Genomic DNA, 26,250 nt, shown 5'->3' with positions numbered 1-26,250 from the left:
TCCTCCGGGCACTCCGGCTTCCTACCACATCCCAAAAACATGCAACATTAATTGGACACGCTAAATTGCCCCTAGGTGTGATTGTGAGTGCGGCTGTTTGTCTCTATATGCCCTGCGATTGGCTGGCAACCAGTTCAGGGTGTACCCTGCCTCCTGCCCCTTGAGAGCTGGGATAGACTCCAGCACTCCCCGCGACCCTCGTTAGGATAAGCGACAAAGAAAATGGATGGATGGATGTTGTCCAAGATTTGTATTTGTGATTTAAGTACATCAAGGGCCTGCTGCACGTGAAATGTTCAAAATGTTGATAGTTTTATGTTTGACTTCACTTGTATGAAGATGTGCTGGTCTTTAACTGCCACGACTTCCTCTGGTGAGTTGAAGGAGCATCTGAAGAGATAATTAATTATCCTGTAATTGAGTTCATTACTAATTTCCAGTGGACAGAACTTGGGCAGCTGAGAGATGCTGATGATAACTAGTAATGACATTTACTGGACCTCAGTGAAATCAGAAATTTTATTTTAGACTCTTGGAACCCCAACACTACCACGGAAACCTTGTTTTCACCTAGTCGTAGAAATACAAAATTATTTGACGCAGACACAGCAGTATGACTGCAGCAGAGCCGTTTCAAGGAAAACTATAAACACCACTGCTCCACTTTGCCCTACCTTTTCATTCCTTGTTTATTTATTTTCATTCCTTGTTTATTTATTTTTTGCATAAAGAATGGCGTTGAGCGCAAATCATGAACCCCTCCGGGGGTTCCCCTCCAGGTTTTTTCTGTCACTGTTGTGTTTACCCCCATATTACCTGTATCCATGCCCCCGGTTGTTTTCCAGTCTCATTTTCACACACTGGGAGTGGTGGAAGTTGAAAGTGAACACCAGAGGGTTGTGGCGTCACGGTCCTTTCCGGTGCCCTATCTCTTCCCTCCTCTTGGCTGTGATTTTCAATTTTATGCTTTTTCGTGTGTGGGAAGCCAACACAAAATAGTTTATATAAAGTGTGTGCATTCATTATAGTAGGAAATTGGACTTTTTGTCTTTGAACTTTGAATTCACTTTTCCTTTATGCCAAAGGGTACCTATCCACATTCTGTGAAAGATTTTGAAATTGGCCACAAAGTTTTCACCACAATAGGGTGTTTGCTATTATGAAACTGCTTGCCAAAATACTAAATATGGCATCCAAAGACTGTTAGACACAAGAAAACATTTGTACTGTATTTGGAGTATAAACGCACACCCCTGTTTCTTTTCATAACTAAAGGAAGCTTCTAAACAAAAACACTCCGATAGTTAAGCATTAAGCTTTTGATTCATGAAATTAGAGGGTTACCAAGGGATTTATAGAACAAAGTGTGATAATAGAGCTTCAGTAGGTTTGGGTGAAAGAACAGGAGAAGCGAAGAGAAGGGAAGAAAAGAGAAAGCCTTCTAAGCAATGAAAGTACCATAAGCATGTATCTGGAGCACATATAAATGGTTGAGGAGGAAAAAGTCAAATGTTTTTAACTGGCCAACCGAGTCCTCATTTCAGTCCCAATGAAAATTCTTTCCACAATGTTGAAGGAACTCCTGCAAGCATTCATAAACTTAAACAAATGTGCCAGAGCAATGCAGGCAACATGAGAGGTGACAGTGAGAACTGATTCTGATGGTGTTAACATTTTTGTGCTAGAAGCAAATACTAACATGAAAGTTAGTTAATTTTCACAGTTCTTTTTTTTTTGGTCAGAAATTAAATTTTTGAGCTTCTGAATGATCTAAAGCCACCGGCTTGGTCTTGTTGCATCTCAAGAAGGAGTCACTCAGACAAAAATTGTTTCAATGCTGCATTTCCTTGTACATTGGTCATTTGGTTTCAGTGAAAATTGAAGCTGGAGTCTCCCATGTGTGCGGTGCCAAATAATAATTGCAAAATTTTACAAGAGGGGCATATAAATCAATTCACATGACAAAACATTGTTTTATGCTGTTGTTGGCTGACCACAAATTCTTGGCGCAATAGATTTTTTTTTTTTCTGGAGCTGTTTTGTTTGTCTTTCATTACCACTTGCGATTCCAATTCCATCACTTCAAAAACTCATTTTGTACTTGCAGTTCTGTCCCTAATCTCCCCCAACCCACAAGTGCGACATAAAATGCAGAACGCTAATTTGAATATAGCCGTCTCCTCTACTTTTACACCTGTTGCCAATAGTGACCACTATCTGTTGGAGTAAGTGAACAAACACTTAAATGCCTGGTGTTGGGGATTTCAGTAAAACATTGCAATCTTAGCAGATCACGTGCAACACGCCCACCAAGAGCACGCAATGTCGTAGCCTGAACACAAAATTTACCGCTCGCCATTTGTGATCTTGGTCAATCAGCGATAAAAAAACGTGCTTTTTCTGTTATCGGACGCTCACAGATTGTTTTTAATTTATAATCCCTCCAGTTTAATGGCTGGATGGATTTATCTGATTTAATGCATCGCACAATCAGCATTTTTTTTTTAACTACAAAACATAGATCAAATACTGTGATCACCAATAAGTGTGGCAAAAATTATTTGAAAATATTAATGAAACCTATCCATTTTACAGCATCAGATTACAGATAAACAAGGCACACAACGGATGTACTAGTATGTAAATATATATTTTTGAAAGGGAATGGATATATGCACCATTTTTTTATTTGTTCTTTTATCCCTCCTTATCCTCTCGTCTTCTATCCGGCCCACACTGAGTGGGTGCTGATGGTGGATACGTGGTCTTTGGGCATCAAGATCAGGCTGTTAATGCCATGATCAGGGACTGCATTAGTGGCAGTGGGCACTCCTTCTCTGACTGAACTACTGGAATTGCATAATTGACTTCAAACCGACACCCACACCTGGCACACGTGCGTACAATCTCACTTGAGCGGACACGCACTGGAGCTTGCGCAGATGCACACATTGACACACCCACACTCACTCCAAAACTGCTGAAACTCCCAGGGTAATGGTTGTAATTTAAATCAAAATTAAAGCCCACATGTTGTGAATTTAAATAAGTCTATTAAGAACCTCATTAACCACTGTTGTGGTATTTCTTTCATCTCACTGTACATTCCACATACTTTGAACGGATAGATTAAAGTCCAAACACTGTGTCTAAATATTGAATACATATTCAATTACTTTATCAGGAGGTGTTCTGTCACACCAAGATAATATGGATTTATATTAGTGACATTTTCAGCTACATGATCACAGTTTAGATGTTTATCAGTAAGGGTACTATAATATATGTGGCGGCACGGTGGAGCAGCTGTAAAGCGTTACCTTCACAGTTCTGAGGATACGGCTTCAATCCCGGCCCTCCCTGTGTGGAGTTTGCATGTTCTCCCCATGCCTTTGAGATTTGTACTTAACCACGAGGAAGTGAAACTACGTTAAGTTAATAAAACATGAAAGAGGACAAGGCTGAGGTAGTTTCAGATTAGAAAAATGGCAAAACCATCAGATGAACCTGTGGTTTGCATTTTGAGACCAGTCAAAGAGTGAAGGGATTGATGAGAGATGAAGACAATGGACACTGGGTTGTCAGATGCAGCATGAACAAAGAATGCAGAAGAGGTAGGGATTTAATAGAGCTCGTGAAGTCACCATTTTCATGGCGCCCTATTGTCGGTCAAACAGAGCTGCTCCACATTGTGTGAGACATTGAACCGGAGGAGAATATTTATAATACCCGAGACCTGGTGTGCTGTTGGTTGTCACAACAGATGAGACAGATATTCAAAGAGATCATTCTATAGCATACCATCAGAAAAGACCAGAAAGGAGCGATGGATTTCAGCAATTAAACGTGATGGCCCCAGCCAAATGCACGACCTGTGTAGTGATCACTTCATTTCAGGTAGGAATTATTCTTAATCTAAAATTACAAAGTTTTTATAATGCCAAATTGACTCATTTGAGAACAATGCGTATTAAAAAAAAAACATCTGTCGCACAGAGAGGTTTAGAGGCGTGTGTCCGCGTGTGGCCACAATACGCTTCCATGTATGAAGGAACCGACTCCCCGTCCTCTTTTTTTTCCCAATCATAGTTAATGAAGGAGAGTTTGTGTAAAACCAGGGGTCACTTATCTAAATATTGATATTTGTATTGAATACTAGCTGAAGAGATCGATGGATTTCGGCAAAGGTTAACATGTAGCTGAATACACTTCCGCGTTCACGAGCCGTCAAGCCGTCGTCTTTTTTTTCAATCATAGTTAAGGAATGCGAGTTTGTGTAAAACCAGGGGTCATTTATTTAAATATTTGTATTTGTATTGAATACCAGCTGAAACAATCGATGGATTTTGGCAAAGGTTAACGTGTAGCCGAGTATGCTTCTGCCTTCCCGAGCCGTCTCTCAGTGGAGAACAGCTCCAGCAACGAAGTATTTCTGTGCTTCTAGACTTTTATTCGCTTTCAAACTTTTCCGTGTAAATCTCAACGACTTGCTCACCAGATACATGTTCATACGGATACATGTGTGTATCTGGTTGTCCAAAACAAGCGAAAGCGAATTAACAGTTCAACTTCTTATCGGCGAATATAATTTATGCCAAGTGTCTCTAATTTTTCTATATACCTTCCTTTATTATCACTTTCTAAATGTTTAACGGTATCATACTTTCGTTTCGTCTCAACAGACTTAGCATTGAACAATGCTTTGTTTGACCGGCAATATGGTCAGTCAACTGATTTCGGTGACGTAGGTGCACGAGCTCTATCGGAAGGGTAGATTTTTGGGCATACTGGCAGGAAAGGAGGACCATAAAAATGCAGTGTGGTTTTCAATAAAATGTACCCCAAAAGACCTTTCTTTCATTAACGCATTTTATGAAAAAAAAATACTCCCGGACGCTACCCACCATCAGCATGTACATGGCGTATCCTTTCATGGTTTAATCCACGCAGTATATTACACGTGCACACGGAGCAGGAACGTGCATGTGCAGTGACCCCTGTCATGAAATCATGATGATTTTTATTCAACTAACTTCAAAATTAATAGGAGCTGCTGTTTTGCCAAAATCTTTTCTAACAGAATAACTCAGAGAGAAATCTTGTCTTTCTGGGTTTTTATTACAAGGAAAAGAAAGAAAGAGAAAGAAAGAAAGATTTGGATAGAGAGGAAAAGGTACATGTAGTCGATACCTCTAACTGAAGTGCAAGCAAAAAAAAAAAAACAGTTATACAGAAGAGAGACAGAGAAGAAAAGAAAAAAAAACTAGAAAAGAAACTCCCCTCTTCTCATTCCCACCATCTTCTCACACAATTAACTTCGTCCAGCTGCACTCAAACCAGTCTTTATGGGAATGGGTGCATGCAGAGGAAGAGAAAAACAAGGAGTATTCAAATTTCATGCTTATGATTGAACATTTTAGAGCTTATCCATGGTTTTTTAATTCATTTTTGCACCCTTTTCAGTAATTTTAGTCATCTGTCTTAGATTTCTGCAGTTTTTTTGTATTATAGTTTTTGCTATTTGTTTTTAAAAGCTGTTAATGATGTACGCACATGATTCACCTTATGTAGGAAATGCACTCTAAGAATAAATATCCATTTCCTTTAACAACAGTGAACTGATGCTTGGTAGAAGGGTTTCTGTAGAAGATGTTTTGAGTAGAGTGTTCCTAATGGTTCCTTATGACCTTCAACACATCTTATCCTTTTGCAATAAGAGCTCAAGGTTATGTTCAACCAAGAAGTCTTTAAGTCCATTTCCAACTGGTTTGCTGGACTTTAGTGCGAGAGAAAAAGTAAGATACCATCAATCAATTATCAACATCATGTCTTCTAAAATCAAAATTGATTGAATTTACATATGATATGAATACTCAAATCAAATTACCAACTGGATTACATTTCAAGGCATTCAAAAACTAGACCACTCGTGTCCTGACTTGAGCAGCGCAAACTTATATGACACTCTAGGAATCATGTTTGTGCTGCACTCATTACTTTCTTTTTGAAGGTATGAAATAACATGCACGTCATTAAAGACTAGCAAATGAGTATATGTATATGTTGTTACGATCTTGTCTGGGTGAATTCACTCCTTAATTTTCCATAGCGCTCATGGTCAGTGTTTCACTTGGGAGTTGGGGCCTGTCTCAGCTGATGTTGGCCAAGAGACAGAGTGCACCCCGGGTTGATTGCCAGCCAATCACAATGCACATATAGAAAAACATTCACACCTATGGAAAATTTAGCGTGAACAATAAAACTGACATGCATGCCTTTGGAATTTGTCAGAAAGCCTCAGTAATGTAAAAAAAACCCCACTCAAATCACAGCGACAACGCACAAACTCCACACAGCAAGTTTGGAATTGGAACCTTGAACCTCTGGCCTGTGAGGCAGGTGTACTCGCCACGATGTCGCTGTGCTGGCCAGCCCTGATACCACTTAATACTAACATGTATTGATGTTTTACTTGACTGTGAAGTTTTTCTGTCGGCACTTGCTTAAGTGGTGCAAGTTGCGTGTTGCGCTCTCCCCTCAGGCCTCAGCCATGGGTGCTATCTCAGCTTCGGGGATGCAGGGAGCCAAATGTGCTATATTTATCGAGCTCCATCATTTATTAATAGTCTTTCCAGCATGTACAGCTCTAAAAATACAGTACTGCGCGCAGCATGTTGATAGCGAAAGAGTGCGGCGGCAAAAGGGGCGAATCATTACCTCAGCATTTTTCCACATTAATATCATACATGTCTGGTTGGGTTCAGGTTACCTCAGCACCCATAATACGCTGACTGAGATGCTCCGGGCACTGATTGCAGGTTTAATTTGTGTGAAGGTTCCTTACCAAAGCCAACCTTATGTCTCTCTCTCGTCCCCAGTACGAGTACTTCAATGCGGTGCTGATCAATGAAGTGGATGAGGAAGGGAATCACGTCGAGCTCGGCGGAGAATTTGTCCTCCAACCCAATGACCACTTTAACAACCTGTCAGTCAATCTTAGCCTCAGCGTGGTCCAGGTGCCCACTAACATGTACAACAAGGGTATGGTTGCCTCCTCTTTTTGCAAAAGAATGAAAATAAATGACATCACACTGTCACGCAGACAAATATTTGTTTTACTTTTTCAGTCCACAACGCTATGTGGATTTTCTTTGCTTCACAGGATATAATTGTATTGAATAATTCATAGATAGTTATGAAATTTGCGTTCTGCATCTGGCTTCCGTATTTGCATTTATTAAACGTCGCACTTTCGATTATTTTGGTCACATACTCAGTAAATGAATTGTTCGAAAGTCAAACACCGGTCGAATTCACAATTCATACAGTCAAACCAAATCAAGTTGGCCCTTTGAACACGGCTTAGTGGACAGACTACATGTCATGTGGGCTTAAAGTCAGCTACCGGAGGCAGAATTATATTGAGGGTGCGTAAGAAGGAAGAAAGTAGGTTAAGTCAGACTGATGGAAGGTCCGAGAAACAGTTTAATTATTGCTAGGTGATGGGAGGGGAAGAAAAAAAAATCAAATGATAGTGACAGAACGAGACTGAATGAAATGGAAAGGAAGTGAATGAAAATTCTATGAGAGTGAGACTGGCAGGCTAATGCGAGGAGAGGAAGCGTAATCTTGATTTGATTCACCGGCAAATGAATAGAATGGCGCACAGACAGAGAGGGAAAGAGCTTGGAGAGTTTTTAAATCCTCGGGCTTTGTTCACGGCTAGTGAGAATGTGCACGTATTTGCCAGGACTGCAGGGAGCTTGTTTGGTGGGCAACAACTCGCCCGTTTGGGGAAAAGAAAAAGAAGACTAAGAGTCTTGGATTAGAGGAAAGAATGATTCTTCGAACATTTTTATTTAAGCACTTGCGCTTTGAAGTCAGGGTCGTGTGTCTCTAATTCCCAGAACTCTTGTGGTTACGGACTCCTCATCCTGTTGCACTTGCGACTGAAGGCAAACTAAAGTCAAATGTGCTTGAGATTAATATGGTTAAACAATATATACCACAAAATATTGGATTTGACGTTTGTGAATTTTTACTGCATGTATTGCATCCAAAATTGTAAGGTCACTGATTTTGCAGCTAAATTCTGTGAAATTGTTATAGAGATTCAAATTGGAAAAAGCAGATGTATTGTTGTGCAAATGGTTGCGATCCAAATATGTCTCCCCTCCAATCCACGGAGGTGGCTTGCTGTTGCATATCACGCCACCTTCCAAAAGACAAATTCATTCCTTGCTTATTGGCCCGAGTGATGACAGCACAACAATGATGCAAGCATCGTAGATGATGAGGAACGTCTTATCTGCTTTTCTGTCTCCATTTCATATCTGTGTCTCCTCAGTAATGCTTTTGCTCGCCTCTCCATCCACACTTATTTTTCTCTTTATGTCAGGCTCCTGGGTCTTATTTGATGAGTGTGCTGTGTTCACCTCTCTTAATTCAATCACCCCACATTTTTCTACACTCTATGTTTCTCAGAGGCCTTCATCTTGATTTTTCATTTTATTTTTATTTTATGTATTGTAGAAGAACACTTGAGTTTTAACTCATTTGACTTCTGATCTTTTTTCCCAAGTGAGATAAAGTGCTGGGAGCACATTGTATTTGCTTTGTCTCATGTTAGTGAGACAGCCCAGCAAACCAAATATTGTATCCATACGCTCATGTGTTTGTGTTTGATGGACTTTCCATTGTTAGTTTGGCCCATTTTAGTTCTGCCACTTTCTGTGCAAGGCAGTAGTTATCATTTTCTCGTTAAAATGCAAATTAGTTGGCGATACATGCACAACATTAGAGTGAGCTTCATACAGCAGTTTGACGAAAACCACAAAAACACCGTGTACGAATGTCAGTACTTATCTGAATCAAGTGAATGTTCTCTTCAAATTGAACTATTGCCTACTTCTGCCCTACTTCTACCCACCCACCCCCCTTCGCTCCTCTCGCCCACCATGAATCGTCATTAGACTCTGCCATCGTTAATGGAGTGTACTGGTCGGAAGCCTTGAATAAAGTCTTTGTGGATAACTTTGAGCGAGACCCATCACTCATATGGCAGTACTTTGGCAGTGCCAAAGGCTTTTTCAGACAATATCCAGGTAAGGGTTTTCTTTCATGTCACTTTTTTTTCTTTTTGCAGGAGGGTAACTGTGTGTGTTTTGTGACCATTTTGGGGAAAATGTGGGTCTGTGGGGCCAGCAGGGAAGGAGCCCGAACATGAGCATATGGTAACATAATTATATAGCTGGAAGTAAAATTAATAGTTGATCGATTTTTAGACGGAGCGATACAACAAAAAATCTTTTTCAGTTTATTTTATGCTCTGAAAGTTCCAAATAATGCAATCAAGCTGAAACAGAATCTGTTATTTGGTGCTCTTGTGACATTTTCTGGCAATATAATGTAATTTTTTTCTTCACTATCCAAGGGATCAAATGGAAACCGGATGAACACGGAGTCATCGCTTTTGACTGCCGTAACAGGAAGTGGTACATCCAGGCGGCTACATCACCGAAAGATGTCGTTATTCTCGTCGATGTCAGCGGAAGCATGAAAGGTCTCAGAATGACCATCGCCAGGCAGACGGTCTCCTCCATATTGGACACTTTAGGAGATGACGACTTCTTCAACATCATCGCCGTAAGATCAAACAGCTCACTGCTCTATTTAAAGGATGGTGTTCGTATATTAACTTTTAGAACTAGTCAGTTTTTGCTTCCGATAGACGAGCCAAGATCGTCTCTCACTAAGATATGAAGAAATGCTGGAACAAATCAGCTTCTTCCCTTATCACGCTCATGGCCAATTAGCAGCCTGCTGAATGAAGATTTGAAGCACAAAAAAGACAGTTGTTGATTGGATCCCGCCTCAGGCATCCAAACCATTGTTAGTGTGTGTGTGTGTCACCACACACACGTCTGTGTCTGATGCTATTTCACATCAAAATGTAGCCTGTCACATTGCCAGCCCACATTCTGTCTCACCACAGAACAAAGTTGTCATTATCATTGCATGTCCTAATCACATTATTTAGAAAATTATTCTTTTAGAAAGGAGAAGAAAGATTGGGAAAATGTGTTTCCCAGATTTATTTGCCTCATTGTCTCATTTCCTTATTATTTTCAATTGTTACTGTTGCATTTTGCTTATAATCAGACAAAAACTTTTCAAACCCTTGAAAAATGTTTTGTTTCGATTGTCGAGTTTTCCAAAGTAATCATAGTTTCTTGTGATACTGTAATACTACTTTGTACAAATATAAATTGGGGAAAGAGGTTGTTAGCCAATGTCTGTTTTTTTGTTGTTGCACTTTTAGGATTTTAATTATCATGGAGTGGCAGAGGTTCCAGTTTATGGATGTGCGGCACATTGCACATCCTCACATTAAAGGCTCCGTCACACCATGACGTTCTGGTCAACGTCCTATGAACAATTCAATTGTTCTATTTTTCAGCGTTCTCAAACGCGGATGACACACGTGTGATTAACGTGTGTCTAACGCATGACTTAACGTGTGTCTAACGCACGAAAAGCGTGTAACAGCGACCAAATAAGATACCCGTAAAAACCATTAGCTTGTGCAAACGCGTAATTGGGCGCGACGAGCGATTTGTCAACGTAAGACAGGCGTGTTGAGCGTGTGACCAATGGGTGAATAACGACAGAAAAGCGTTTTGCTGGCGTGTAATTTTTACAGTGGAACCGGCACTAAAACCCCGGAAAGTTCATAGTCACTTCAGTTGTTGTCGTGAGTTAGAGCGTGAGCATCGTGCCGCCGAGAAGAAAAAAAGTTAAGGCGCGGACTTCAGCAACTAGCGCTGCTAGTAAGAAAGCTAAGCCTCTTTCATCATGAGCAATGTGTTTGGAGGAAAAACAACAGCAGGAGGAAGAGCACGTCCACGAAGTCACGCACCATGTGACACCCCCTGGGGACCCTAAACACCTCACAAACCCCAGTGAGGACGGTCCGACAAAGAGGCAAAAGAAGCAGAGAAAGGATTGCAGGATCCTGGACCGGGCTCTTGAGGATAGTCCGGTGGAGTTTTTCAGCGAAAACGAACTGCTGCTTTCTGGATCTTCCATAGTAGGTGCTCTCTACTGTAGCTTAATATTAAATGGACGTTGCTTACAAAGCATCGGTTTATATACCCATATGCAGGGAAGTTCAGGAAACGCACGAATGACGCTCAATGTACTCCAAACGACGTTTGTTTGACTTTAGTTACACGCTGTGTGCGCTAGGGGATTGTTCAGTGGGCGTTGACAGGTTGCGAGTGAGTCGTTCACTGCAAAGCAAACGATTAAGTAACAACCAAGTAAAACTAGAGTTACGACTGACTAATGATAGCCAAACGCGTGCAACGCTCGGTGAACCTTAGTAAAACGTTCCACGAACGTTTTGAATGTTCTGCAGCGTTTAAAATTAAACGTTGATGAACGCTGGTCTCGGTGAGAACTTTTGTGCATGTTCAAAACTTTTTTTCCGGACCGGCATTCTCCGCTGATTCCCAGCGATCATTGACGTTCACTAGCGTTCAAACAACGCTCTTCTGGAGGTATCCCGGCGACCATGGGCGACTACCAATGTTTCCTCAAACGCTATAGAACGCTGACCAGAACGTCATGGTGTGATGGGGCCATAAAGCATTGTTTAACCACCAATTTAAACAAGTGTATTGTACATACTGGTACTACTAATGATAAATTACTGATTCTATTAATGTTGTTTCAGTACAATGACGAATTGCATTACGTGGAGCCATGTCTGAATGGAACCCTGGTCCAAGCTGATGTTGCCAACAAAGATGTGAGCCCTCTTTCAGTCTCCAATTTTTCCATCCCTCAAAAGACAGACACTTCTAAGAAAAAAAAAATGAAATGACTCAATTTGCTGAAGCTAATTAGGGGTGGTTTCAAAATTATATTCTCATCAGGTAAATGGTATTGTTTTGTAGAATCATCTCTAACTCTAACATTTGAATCTTGGCTGTGAAATATGAAAATAATTGACAGTATATGAAATTAATTGCTTATGCATGGATTCTAGAATTTATCTTCTGCAATAAATACATCCTTAACCATTCTCTGAACTAATCACAATGATCAGAGTGCTCCCCTTTTCATGAGACATTAAATGTCCGTATAGTCTAACTTTGTTTTTTTCATTTGAAATTAAATCCATCCATCCATTCATCCATTCATCCATCCACTCATCCTCCAATTTCTGAGCCGCTTATCCTCACAAGGGTTGCGGCAGTGCAGCTTTCATCGGGCAGGATGCGTGGTACACACCCTGGTTGCCAGTGAATCCCGCCATAAAATTCTTGGGATCCGGGTGGTCCCCTAGCCATACCGAATAGCCACGACCAGCCCTGACCAGAAATATGAAGTAATACAAATGTGAAAACCCAACACCCACCCTGTTTCGATAGTTCCCAAGTCCCTGAATGGCAACGATTTTCCTTGTACCATCATTGTGGACGGTGGAGTGTCGTGCATTAAAATAGGGGAGAGTGATGGGGGTGAGACAAATGAGAACGAGGAGGGGGGACAGGCCCAGTTCCCCCAGAGGCCCTGGACCGCAGATCCGGAGCAAAAAAGATAGTTCGAGTTGCATACAAATAGATGAAAAGACATAGAGTACTACTGCAGTTACATTACATTTCTCAATCACATTCTTGCCTGGCCAGACAAGAATCAAGAATCAAGGACTAAGGTTCACCATTTTAATGAAAAGTGACCAGTTTTTCCAAAAGTTATCTATTTGGTTATTACCTTTAGCAGAGATCATTGCTAGTGTTCTGTGTTCTATGATAAGACTTATCCATTGGTTGAAGGTTGTGGATTATCTCTCCAGTTTAACAATTTGGTTTTTTAGTGAGAGCTAAAATTACAAGTATCAGTTGAGCATGTTTATTCTTTTTGGATAACCAATAGACAAAGAGTAGAAGGAGTTTGAATCCTGTAGTTCAAAACTGAGGTGAGTTTCTATGCAATTATCGACCAGAAGTGCTGTACTGGTGAATAAGTCCAAAGAGTGTGAAGGGAAGTGTCTGCAGTTTTTCAGCACAATGAGTGCATTTTGAGTTTGAAGAGTACATTTTATGCATACTATATTATGCAATGTGTCCTATATAGAGTACTTTAAACTGGATCAGTTGTAGATGCTGCATCCCCCATTAAGAATGTATTCCTCCAGATTTGTGCCCAGTATTCGTTGTCAGTAGACACTGAGACGTGTTTATCACATTTTGTGAATTTATTGTTTCATGTATTTACTTTTGTGATGCTATTCAAGGGAGCTGCAGCCTATCAAAAGACAGGCTCACCCTGGACTGGTTGGCAGTCAATCACAGGAAAAATAAAATACAATGAATAACATTGCCAAAGCTAAACAATCCCCAAATTCATGATTTAAAAAAAAATTGTGAAACCGCACCAGTGTACATACAAGAGAAACTGAAAGCAACCATCTAATTCACTGCTAAGTCTCAATATTAACACTGACCTAAGTATCAATATCATCTATACTGGGATTGATGCAGCCTCTACTAATATTAGGCCATATGTCATCAGTACTAGTACTACGTTCTTCCAGACTGCTGCGAAATGAAGTGCATCTCCCGCTGTGTTGGGACATTTATTGGAATCTTAACTCCTGAACATAAAATATTGTACAGGTTTTCATTCTGTCACACTCAAATGCAGCAGGTAATAGGTGCTGAGCTCCAGGGTGAAACCTTTTATTGAAACTGATTAACCTTTTTTTCCTCACGCCAAAGGAGAGGTTGCGCCTTATGCCATTTCAAGTTGGATCAGGGACGCTTGAGGATATTTTGACGCATTCACTGTATAATGTTAGTTCATGTGTGTGTCGGGGGGGGGGGGGGCAGACAGACACACACTGATAGGATGGCCTTAACAGAGCTACGGCCTCCCACTGAGCGTGGCGAAACTTCTTTCCTCTCAGGGGAGCCAAAGACCTGAGGTGGTAAAAAGAGAGGCAGTGGAAGGAAAAGGTGGGGAGAAATAATAATTGGTTATGGTGAGGCTAGAATGTTCAGACATTGATGCCAGAAAGTAAAACGGTGTAAAAATGTATGTTCCCTTTTTGGCTGTGTAAATTACAAAAATGTCTACCAGAATTGTCTGCACAATATGCAACCAAGACCTCAAAATGTTCTAAGCCTGTAGCTAAAGTTCATTTGATTTTGATTTATAGTGCGTGGAATATGCCTCAACCCTGTAGCAACCGATACCAGCAAGAGCATGATAATGGTTAAAATGGGGGAAAAAAAGTAACTTAAAAAATACGCAGTGTAAAGGTATGGGAACATTGGATTCATTATATTTCCATATTGTGTTGTTTCATTTTATTGCTATTTTTTGCATGGGAATATTAAAAAGAAGCATGAAATACGACCTTAATGACTACTTGCATTTCTGTCGTCATCTTATCTGTGTAGGGCGCAATGCCACATCTCCTTTTGAACTCTACAATTAAATAAAAAAAAAATTGAATATAATTTAGTGTACCAACTGGTACACTATGACAAGATAAACTACTGGTACTGGTACTGGTTTGTACGCTGACATCTGTAGTAATGGAACCTTTGGCCCTTAAAATTAAACATTTGCTTTCTCAATGTGCTTTAATGACACAATTTGTTACAATGCCAGTGAAACCGATTATTATATTACATTAACTAAATTTTTTCAGCATTTCCGGGAGCACCTTGACAAGCTGTTTGCTCAAGGCATTGGAATGCTAGACATCGCTTTAAGTGAGGCCTTCATTCTTCTCAGAGAGGTTAGTAAGTACTACAGAGATGCATTATCACGATGCTGCAATTCATTGTCCATCAATCAAACCGATCTCGGCAAAATATATAAGATGATTTATCACAATGAGAACGTAATCAGACATGCCAATTTTCAGTATGGATTTAAGAAGAAATACAAAATTAAACTTAAACAGGGAATGTAATAATTATATCTCAGTGAACTACTGACACGACATATCATCAGTCTTTGAAAAACCTTTGCTATTAATATCAGTTTCAGTTTGATTAAGATAATGACATTTGATTAGCAATGCATTGCCTTCTGGATCATATTCAATGCTTTATTTTGTTTTGTGATTTATTATTAATTAATTTTTTTATATGCATTGTGGTGCAACGAAGTGCTGTTTCTTTTTGTCTCCTCAAGTAACTCTGTTGTCCTTTCTCCCCGGCTCTCCGTTTTCCCAGTTCAACGAGACCGGCAGAGGCAGCGAGTGTAGCCAAGCCATTATGTTGGTTACAGATGGAGCAGTGGACACCTATGATGCCATCTTTGCCAAGTACAACTGGCCAGAAAGGAAGGTCGCATTATATATTACGCACACTACACATTATTGTAAAGATTATGTTGAATTTTGTATCAAGGTCACAATCCTACACAACAGCAGACTATGAATGCATTTCATATTAAACAAAATTGAGGGCAGTTTTCTGTTTGACTTCTCAATGACCAGAGAAGTGTACTACTGAGACGTCTTTTATCCTTAGGCCTATAATGTACCCATACTGGTTTAACGTGTGATAGTGAGAAAACAATACAAATGCTCCAAGTCTGTATGAATGTAAATGTTTATTGCCCAGATGGTGTACTTATGTAGATAGCAGCTGTTTTAGAACAGCAGACAATGAAGCATCATTATCCATACTAAAAGGAAATTTGGACTCGGCAACAGGTGGCTCGCTATATTCGTTTCTGTCTTAATGCTGCAAAACAATATACAGTTTTTATTATGAGTATATATGATTCATCATAGTGACAGGGGAAAAAAGACTCAATGTTGACTTATTTGGAGGCAGGCTTTTGAAGTGAAGTTATCTAATAAATACATGATTATGTCAAGTGCAGCTATTCAAAATAAACACACGCTCATTTAAACATGTAGTGGCCCATTCGGTAGACGTATCAGCCTACACCCACGGGCACACATGTAAACACACGCACACATACAAAAGCAGACACATGCCGTCAGGGTAAAGAAAGGCAGGAATAACAAGCTTGGGTGCTAAGGCAGCTGTGCCCCTTAGGGCTTGCATTTGGTCCAATCTGGCAAAGTATGGATTGAGACACACACACACACCACACACACACACCACACACACACACACACCACACACACACACACACACACACACATGCACACGCACGCACACCCACACACACACACACACACACACGCATAGATAAACACACTCTTCTGCAGGCTATACTTGACGTGACTGATTTTGTATTGAGGATCTTCTCATTACTCTCCATGATATCTTGCCATGGTGACTTTCCCAACTTTTCTGTAATCTCCTTGAATGATTTTGTGGCATTATTCTGCACTGATTAATTTGGTCTGTGTTTGGATTCATAAACATGATATTAATGATACTAAACTACAACTAGAGCTGATTTTCATTGTAAAAAAAATAACTAAATCAATTTCCAGCCCCGTAGAGGAGCCCAGCTAATCACTCCCAAAAACAGAATGAATGAATCTTGTTTTGACTGTATTATCTTCTCCACGCTATCGGGGGTAGGCCCCTTGGAAATTTGATTAAGATGACTGGCAGTTGCTATCTCCTTTTGTACCGCAGGTCCGCATATTCCCTTACCTGATTGGCCGAGAATCAGCCTTTGCAGATAATCTGAAATGGATGGCATGTGCTAACAAAGGTAAGATCAACACAGAGCTATACTATGCTCATCTATGTATTTATTTTTGTCAAGAGAGTTTGCGTCATGTTAATGTGAGATGCAAAGAAACATGAGTTCTTACAGTATTTCTTTGGGCATTACATACATTATTTTGTTCCAGTTTCAACCAAGCTCATGAACAGCTCAATAATGAGTCCAGTGTTTCTGTGTTGGGCAATTATTGTATACTGCTGACATTGCATTTTCATATTGATGACAGAATGGATGTTTTGGTGTGATGATGTGAGGGGAATCCTCACGTGGATGTTCTGATAGAAATTTTGTAGGTGATGTGGAGGTGTATAAGTGCAGGCAATGCATCAGTAGAGGCGTCCAGTGTTGGTCAACATCTAAGCCACTCCAGTCTTTCAAATTGATGTATTTTTTGTGTTAGTTGTTTGTTTCCCGTGTACGTCGTTCATGTGATGTGCCTTTTCCTCGACTCTGAGAGAAATTTCTCACTGGAGGAGATGAATAAAAATAACCTGAACCCGAGACAAATGTGGAAAGGCCAATCATGCCAAAATTCTCCGCTCAATAGAGTGCCAGGGACAATACTGCAAACGTCCCAGCCTGATGGAAAAAAGATGGAAAGTGTCAAATGGGGAGAAACTAAGAATCCTGTTTGAGAACAAGCTGCCAATTAAGGCGCATGGAACAACAAGCCCTCATGCTCTCCGCCAAAGAGTCAACAAACAAAGAAGAGACAGTACGCTCAAATATTCTTGGTAGAAAATTTTCAAAGGTTCCATCAATGGCCAATGACCTTGCCAATTATCACTTGATTAGATTTGGTGGACTTGTTTTCACGTTAGCCTCACAAATACAAAAAGTGTTGATTTTTATTATAATCATGCAATTATTTTTAAATTGGTGACATGCTGGACAACTGGTTAGAGCATCTGCCTCACAGTTCTGAAATCTCAAATCCCGGCTTCACCTGTGTGGAGTTTGCTTATCCTCCCCATGCCTGCGTGGCTTTTCTCCGGGTACTCCAGTTTCCTATCACATCCCAAAAACATGCAACACTGTTGACTCTAAATTGTTCATAGGTGTGATTGTGAGTGCGAATGTTTGTTTGTTTCAATGTGCCCTGCGATTGGCTGGCAACCAGTTCAGGGTATACCCCGCCTCCTGCCCAAAAATAGCTGGCTAAGGCTCCAGCACTCCCGTGCCCCTTGTGAGGATGAGCGTCTGAGAAAATGGATAGATTTGTTTTTATCAGAACAAAAGTTGATGATCAATAACCGAAGCGGTACATCTACAGAGAATTAAAATTAGTTGATTTGACAATGACATACTTTGACAACACCAACACATCAAGCCAAAAGAGCTTAATTAAGAATATATATATATTTATACGTTCATCCTGCACAGTTCATATCACTGCTGTCCTGGCTTGTATCAATGACAGGTGTACCCTGTCACTAGAAGCAAGGAAGCGTCTTTTTTATTTATTTATTTATTTATTGCTTCTCAACTCGTCTCCCTTGTGGCTCAGCCCGAAGGATGCCCTTCGGCCTCCAGAGGGACTCGTCATTCTTCACTCAGCACAGTGATAAACGATGCTGCTCCAATGAGGCAGCTTGTTTCGTGCCCTAAGTGAGCCTTTTCTGTGTGTGTGCATGCGTGCGTGTGCATGCGTGTGTCTGCGTATGTAGTAATTGACTGTAATCTGGTGAAATGATAGTTCCATCCCAATGTGTCTTAGCATTAAAAGAAAACACGGTTCACTTCCTGGTCAAGATGGAAAGTCATGCCATATCTCTTTCTTTTGAATTATTTGCATTGCTACTTTCATACCTTCTTTTGTAACAAGTTAAAGTTATGTTTGAACCTTTTTTTCCCTATTGCCTGTTCCGACTTGCGATTGTTTTGAAGTTTTGACTGATTCTTGCCCATCACACGTTGATGCTTTGTATTAGTCTAGACTCCTCTGGCACTGCCCCTTTCTCCATGTGGAATAAAGGTCACTGCCTGGACCGTTGACCCCAAAATCTATTTCCTCTAGCTATGATTTTCTCCTTGACTGCCCCATGGTGATGGTGACAGTTTGTTTTTATGGACGAGTGGAAATGTGGCCTCTCTCGTTTCCCTTATCCTCGTCACTTTTTGACTTCCCCGAGTCTCTCTGCCCCCTGTTGAGATAAGAACGCATTTCCTCTTGCACATGGACATTAGCATCATAATGGCGACATTATCGTAATACCAAATAGCATCACATCTGTAGTAAATGAAGACGTTGTTGCATAACATTTCCATATCATTCACCTATTTCCAAACCCATGCTGGTTTTGCTTTCACTTGACTTCAGGAAATGATCTTGCAATATCTTGAACATGTATCGAGCTTCATCTCACAGCGACACAATCTCGTGCCACCTGCTGAACTGTATTTTGGATGCTATTCCTTAGCGTCCTTCCGAGTAAACTGCCAGAAATGAAGAAGATTCATGTGCTTTTGGATAATGTTGGGTGGACTGTAATACAAGTCTTTTTTTTTAATGATGCACTTAAAAATTTTCATCCCTGTTTGAAGTGAGACCGGTAGAAATGTGAGGGAGGAGACTCAGCAAATTCCAACTATATTACTGGTAGATTTATTGGTAATTCACAGTAGTTTCTTGTCCAACTTTTCTCAACAGGTTACTTCACTCAAATATCCACACTGGCAGATGTCCAAGAGAATGTGATGGAGTATCTCCACGTGCTGAGTCGTCCCAAGGTGATCGACAGGGAACATGATACAATTTGGACTGAGGCCTACATTGATAGCACCGTAAGTTGCTGAACTGGAATTTAGATAGTCAATCAGAAAGATATGCATACTTTGTGTTTTTTTTGGTTTTTTTTCGTTTTAATGTACATTAACTTTTTACCAAGTAGGCCAAAGCATTTACAAAACAGAAAATGTTTAAACAAACAATTATTCTGTTGTGTACATTTAAGAGATGGACACTATATGTGTGTGTGTGTGTTTTTTTGTGTGTGTATGTGTTTTGGAAAGTTCTCTTGTGATTTTTGCACAATTTTTACCAAAATGACTTCACCCATTGCTGTGTGCCTTTACTTATCTATTTACACGGCATGGACAAACATATTGACACCCATTCATCAACATAAGTATTTGTATGGCTCTTGAATATTGCCACGTGCAAAATCAGTGAGGAAGCACCTGCAATGTTAGATCCAGATCCAGTAGCTTTCCTGCACCCATTAGACACAATGTAAGATCCTACATAACGGCAACAAATTACAACTCAGTCTAACTTTAATAATATATGACAGCAATGAAAAATGCTCATAAATGTATTATCATGATGAGTTTGAATTTTGTATTGTAGACTGTTCCTCAAAACCAAGATTTCGCCCATGGTACAGTGTAACCTTTTGCTCTTTATAAGAGTAAAGGACTTCAGTTTGTCGATTTTAATACGGTATACAAAAGAAATTCTATCTGTCATTATTATTGTATTGGTTAACGCATTGACTTTCATGCTGCTGGTGTGCGATCAATTTCCCTCATTCTGCTGTCCACAATTGCCCATGGTGAGTCATCAGCATGTGGCTCCAGTCTCTGTTGTGACTCTGAACACATGAGTAGCGGTTTTAAGATGGCTCAAGACCTACCAATTGTTAAAGTAAAGGATGCTGTTCACAAAATACATGCAGGCCAAAAGTCACACAAAAAAATTCCAAGATACAGCTTCTGATTGACAATATTTTATTTGTCCCAGAAGGGCAATTCAGCAAATCATCCTCTCTATCTTTTGTTCTTTTATCCCACATTGAGGAAAAATTCAAATTCCACCGTTTCTGTGTGTTAAACTTCTGTCAACAAAAAAAGTAGAGTTTGGTACTAAGGTGCTTGAGAACCAAAAGCCCTTCACAAACTTTTGGGATGAACGAGAATGGAGATCCCAAACGAGTGACATCTAATATGATGCATCTTGTTTCATTTTGTTCTGGATAAAAGCAGGGGCCAAAATTTCCCATATAAACCCATGAAATCATATCAAAAGTTTTTAAATTCATGGTCCAATTCTCATTACTTTTGTTTGAGTGTGTATCATCTATCAGATTTACCTCCCAGTCTTTTGTGGTCTCCAAGCGGTATTATTATTATATACTAATTATATACTAATATTAGTATTAGTCCCATTGCTTATTGAACCCTTATTGGGCAGAAAAACATTTGTATGATTTCTATCACCAATTCAAAAAAAGGCAGTGACCTTCTCACCCTCTTCTTCTTTTTTCCTCTTAAACTGATGCTAGCTCCCTCAAGCACAAAAGGTAAATGAAAATAGTGATTTGAGATCGTTGCAGTGTTGTGATGTTTTGTGTCGTGGCCTGTGTGGTGATGACCATGCTTGGTCGTGTGTGTGATTTTGCTCTTAGATTCCAAAACAATAAGTCAGACAGTCTGGTTTGGAGAAACAACTACACGAAACACTAAGGGGCTTACATTACACTTACACTAGGGGCTCTATTTTTGTAGATGGCGGCTCTGAAGCAGCAGAACAAAATTGGCGTTTCTTGATTTTCTTGATTCTACAACAAGCTGGTGCAATGACGGTGCATCCTTTGACATGCCCCCGCCACATGGAACAATCTGGTGGCTGAAAATCGCTACAGCAGGTTAATGTTGGTCTAATGTGATTTTGGAGAATTTGATCAGGGTGGGTTGCGAACATTCAGTATTTAATTGGCCAACAAATATTAGCAGCTCAATCTGTATTTAGTAAGGGTACCTGCTCACATTTTCTCTTGCCGTATTAGCTAAAAGCAGTGACAGTGCTCCAGTTATGAATGGCTCGCTCTGTCCTCTTCCTCACAGAGACATCTTCATGCAAACTGTCACTGTGACTCATTTAAAAGAAATGGGAGGAGCCGCTTGAATAGAGAATGAATAAATTCAGTCTGGTTCATTCCCACGTTTGTGCAGACGATTCTTTTGTAAATATGACGGCTTGCGTGTGTCTGTGAAATTCTGGAAACTTGGTCTAATCTGCCTCCATGCAGATTTATGCTTAACACTGCCAGATTTTCGCCAGTCATGAAAATAGTGCCTTCAGTGTCCTATTGTCACTCTTGTTTCAGCTGTTGTTTCTTTAAAGTGGGACTGTCATCCCTATAAACATTCTAAAATAGATATTGTAATGAAAAATACATATAACGGTATTCACTTCAATGTCTATACGAAAAAAAAAAGTGAGCGGAGAGCACGTCATCCATGCACAATGCTGCACAATTGCGTGTCCCTCGACATCCAAATGGTCGCCATATTAGTCGTGTCCTCTGTCCTTGATGTCATTGTCACTTCTGCCGTTGATATGGAAGCCAAACAACAAAAATATTGGGAATTTTCCGACGCCCCTTCTGACACCAAAGCTCTTTTCGAAAAGGACAACACCACACAACCGAGTGAAGTTACCGGGGCAATATTACACTATTGTTTCGAGCCATATTCAGATGATATGCGATCACGGCCAAACCGCATCCCCGTCTGATCCACTTCCGCTTCGGAGATGAGCCATCGCAGCTCATCGCAGCCGGCCGATGTGGCTTATGACAGAGCCAAGCGGTGCTGCTTTAGGGGGGTGCTCACAGACGCCGCAGTACTGAGCAACACAGTCGAGCCGGGGCACTTTATGCACGCACGCGACTGAGTCACGCATTCTCGGCTGGGTTCTTCAGAGCCGCCACCGTCGCAAAGCCTGACGCGCAGCCTTCGCAGAAGCTGTGACCGCCGAATGCGGCTGATTTTCGGCGCCGTGGTATATAAGGAGGAGGTGGAGCCGAGCCATGCTGCTTTTAGGGGTATCTTCAAAACCGCCGCAGTACGCGATGATCACTATTGAGACGAGGCTGAGTGAGACATTGTTGGCTGGGCGACGCCCACATCGACACATTTCATACGCGGATCTTTTGTTACGTTATGAGAGAGACCGATTACGAGGTCCACCCCAAACTATAATTTTTTTTTAGTAGCTGTATGGGCACATCAACACATTTCATACGCAGATCTTTTGCTACGTTATGAGAGAAACCGATTACGTAGTCCGCCCCAAACTATTATTTTTTTTTTGGAGTTCTATACACACCTACCTGTTATTTGGAACCCACGAAGTCCTCATCCTCTGTACCCATGTAATCCATTTTTCACAACGAACAGGGTCTCTTTCAAACTTATGAAGGGTAATTCCATTCTCCCGAGTGTTCAAGCAATGTCCAGCAATGCAATGAGCTGGCATTTTGGCTAACACGAAGGAACAACGAGCTACCTTCTGGGAGGCAAAACTAATGGAAACAAACAAGTCCACGAGGGGGCGCCGCTGTCCTGTACGTCACTTCCTGCTTCATCTCGAAAACAAATCCCTGAGAGGATTTTCATGGCGGGAGTTACAAAATGCTGTATACGTCAAAATCATGTTTTGTGGCGAAAAAACACATGGGACCATATTGGCTGTGGGTTTTTCATTAATAATATACCAAAAATCATTCTTTTCATGACAGGCCCACTTTAAACGTTTATAGTAATTGTTGTTGTCGGTGTTTCCTTTGCATGTTTTCTCAAACATACAAACACATTTGTACAAATGCTGAACTCTCGTTCATCAGTGGATGTGCCGTGTCAGCCATGCATGTCACAATTTCGAGAGCTGGTGTTGTGACCATAATGAAGGTTAACATTTTTTTTGGGAGGGTATGAAAAAGCCTACTTCTGGTATTTGTCCGATTTTATGGAATATCTCATTTTTATGTTTTGAATGGTAATTCAGCACCCTATAATGACTGATTGGATAATGTGCTCTGATTTTTTTTTTTTTTTGGTTTCTTGAATTTATTTCAGTTGTTTTATTTGATTGCACAATGAACATAAACTTCGCGTAGATTCCAGTTGGCAGAAATTTGACACTGTTCGTGTGATAGACACCAGGGCAGCTCAGCAGAAATGACAAATAGCTACACTGTTGTCTGTCACTGTGGTTGTGTTTAATTTTATTTGCCTGCTATCTTCCCAACACAGCTCCTGCCATGGTGCTTTTCGTGTAAACAAAATGAAATGCACAAACTCAAATTGACACCCTGTGGACTACTTTGACAAAAAATATTTAACTACGATTTGTCTTGCACAATCTCAGTGAAAGAATGTAAAAATGTTGGAAAGATTGTGACGCTGATGTGGACTGAGATGATTTTGACTTTTCAGACATCCCAAATGACCATTTGTACAGTGAAGCCGTAGGATCAGCGGAACAAATTAGTTTTTGTGTTTTTGGTTTGTGGAACAGGTTACAGATCGAATTCTGGTGCTGGACATACTCTTCAGCCAGACCAGAGTCTAGCGATGCTGGATGTTGTTCAGAATGGCTGGATTTTATTTGTATGTCTGTCTGCTATAGAGACCCAGACATCGAACTCTGTGCCCACCACAGCGAGTGACACATCATTTATGGCGAGGAGTCAAAAAGGTTTCCAAAAGGGTTCTACCTAAAACATTAGTTTAATGTGGAATGTTGGACGACTGTTTGTTGCATCTACCTCACAGTTCTGAGGATCTGAGTTCAAATCTGGCCTCACCTATGTAAAGTTTGCATGTTCTGCCTAGGTTTTGTCCTGGTAGTCCGCATTCTTGCAGGCCCACAACCCCCGTGAGGATAATTGGTGCAGAATATGGATGGATGCTTAATTTTAAAGGTTTACTGTTTACTCATTTTTATAAAGGATCGGACATGGGCTGCCACAGACCGTTTAGCGGCATCCTAAATGGGTGCATTGCGCTCTACTCTGTGCTAACACACTAAAGTTATTGAGCTCAGTCTCGAAGGAAACAAGGGTCACCACATTCACCAGCATTTGTCTCTTGAACCTCGATTATAAGGTATCCCCTTAGACATTAAGTTTACGGCATGGGCTTGTGTCAGTGTCTTGAGAGGGATGTTGCAATGTCTGTGTTTGTGTCTCTGAAAAAGAAATGTTTTTGAGCCCGTGAGCTATCAGAAAAAGGGGTAGGCATCAATCTGTGTCCCCCTAAGGTGCAATCTACCCCATGCAGCTACAGTTTCCTCTCCTACTATGTGTTCCTTTTTGAGGTCAAAGGTTTACAGAGAATTTTAATGGTCCATAAAAAAAAAATTCCTTGTCTGTCTGGTGTCGTACTCAACATGTATGTCATACTAGAGCGGCTCCAACTACCAAAGACAAATGTGTTGTTTACTTACTTGGCCATCAAAAAAAGAGCTGACATCTTGCTTGAGTTTTCATACACTGCTTTGTTCAAGTTGGCATGAAACCTTAGATTGCTCTTGTATACTTTTGTGGTCTTGCGTGAACACAACAGCGAGCACCCCAAAATTATATTCAATCTTTTATTGAATATTCAGAAAAATCACTAATTTATTAGAGCGTCATTGATTACAATTGCAAAAATGCAGCAGCAGGTGCCGTCCTCATCACAAAGCTTGTCAACCCAAGCAATCATATACTGTCGCACTTGTGCTCCCACATGAACACAACAGCTGTAGCTTCCCAGAAAGATGTTCAATCACACATTTAGCATGCTAAAAACTTTATTTTATAACACAGTCATTGTTTCAACTCAAGAAAATCACTCAGCAAACGCATGGCACAACACCGATGGGCAAACTCCTCAGGTCAAGACTCAGCTGTCTACCTGCAGCTCTGACAGAAGCAGTACTCTTTCGAGGAACAAAAAAAGGTGTATATTCTCGACATGGAAGACATGATTCGGAGGAAGGGTGAGAGAGGCCATGTACACAAAGCTAGAAAAAAGATCGCTGAAAAAGGATGGGGCTTCTTCTTTGAGATTGTGAATGATGAAAGATTACAAATTGATGTTTCCTCCCCCGGGGAAAGAAAAGTAGAAGTTCCACTTCCATGGTGATGATGACTTTTAACAATGTTGCCTGTTGTCTATCTCCAGGCAGCTCCTTTTATCTACTACACTTTTTCCATTTCCAGTGTCGTACAACAAGCCTGAATTCCAACAAATGGATGAACATTCAGCCACAAAGGGGCAGCCACTAGCCAGTAGATAGAGATGCTCAACAACTGTTGATGGCAGTACACAATAATTCAGAGCCCACATGTTTACAGACCTCTGATGTATGATCCAATATGCTGTACCTGAGGTTGGAAATAGATTTTTTTTTTATTTTAGATGAGGTCCTACCCATTCGCCCCTGTCCTTTGATCAAGTAGCAAAGTATTGCCGTTATCACAGTCCCAGTACTTACTTTCTACCTTTGATGTTCAATACCGTGTCCTCAATTGCTATTACCTTCTGTCAAAGCTCAGGTCCCTGTTTCCTTTTTCCTCAGCATCTGATGGAGACCGAACGGATGCTCGTAGTATACTGTCATTATTGGTGGTGATATGGAGCTGGTGTTTTCAGAATGTGCAAATCTCTAGTATCATGTAATAGTTTGACTGATTGTTGCAGCAGAAGTGGGGAAACATTTAACAGGGTCAGTAT

The 26,250-nt window shown here is 40.6% G+C and overlaps 1 protein-coding gene across 2 annotated transcripts in view; it reads left to right on the top strand.

Moving 5' to 3' along the window:
- The window catches only part of cacna2d3a (calcium channel, voltage-dependent, alpha 2/delta subunit 3a), a 101,390-nt gene that overhangs the window by 35,753 nt on the left and 39,387 nt on the right, over positions 1–26,250 (top strand). For both annotated transcript variants that reach the window (XM_061812428.1, XM_061812419.1), the window contains exons 5-12: positions 6,879–7,041; positions 8,973–9,104; positions 9,434–9,645; positions 11,738–11,812; positions 14,726–14,815; positions 15,258–15,371; positions 16,650–16,728; positions 19,394–19,527. In XM_061812428.1, coding sequence (XP_061668412.1) covers positions 6,879–7,041; positions 8,973–9,104; positions 9,434–9,645; positions 11,738–11,812; positions 14,726–14,815; positions 15,258–15,371; positions 16,650–16,728; positions 19,394–19,527 — 999 coding nt within the window. The remainder of the gene's footprint in view (positions 1–6,878; positions 7,042–8,972; positions 9,105–9,433; positions 9,646–11,737; positions 11,813–14,725; positions 14,816–15,257; positions 15,372–16,649; positions 16,729–19,393; positions 19,528–26,250) is intronic.

Source organism: Syngnathoides biaculeatus, chromosome 2 (genome assembly GCF_019802595.1).
Source record: "Syngnathoides biaculeatus isolate LvHL_M chromosome 2, ASM1980259v1, whole genome shotgun sequence".
Classification (NCBI taxonomy): Eukaryota; Metazoa; Chordata; class Actinopteri; order Syngnathiformes; family Syngnathidae; genus Syngnathoides; species Syngnathoides biaculeatus.
Note: the sequence above shows the minus strand (reverse complement) of the source record. Positions and strands in the feature narration are given on the sequence as shown.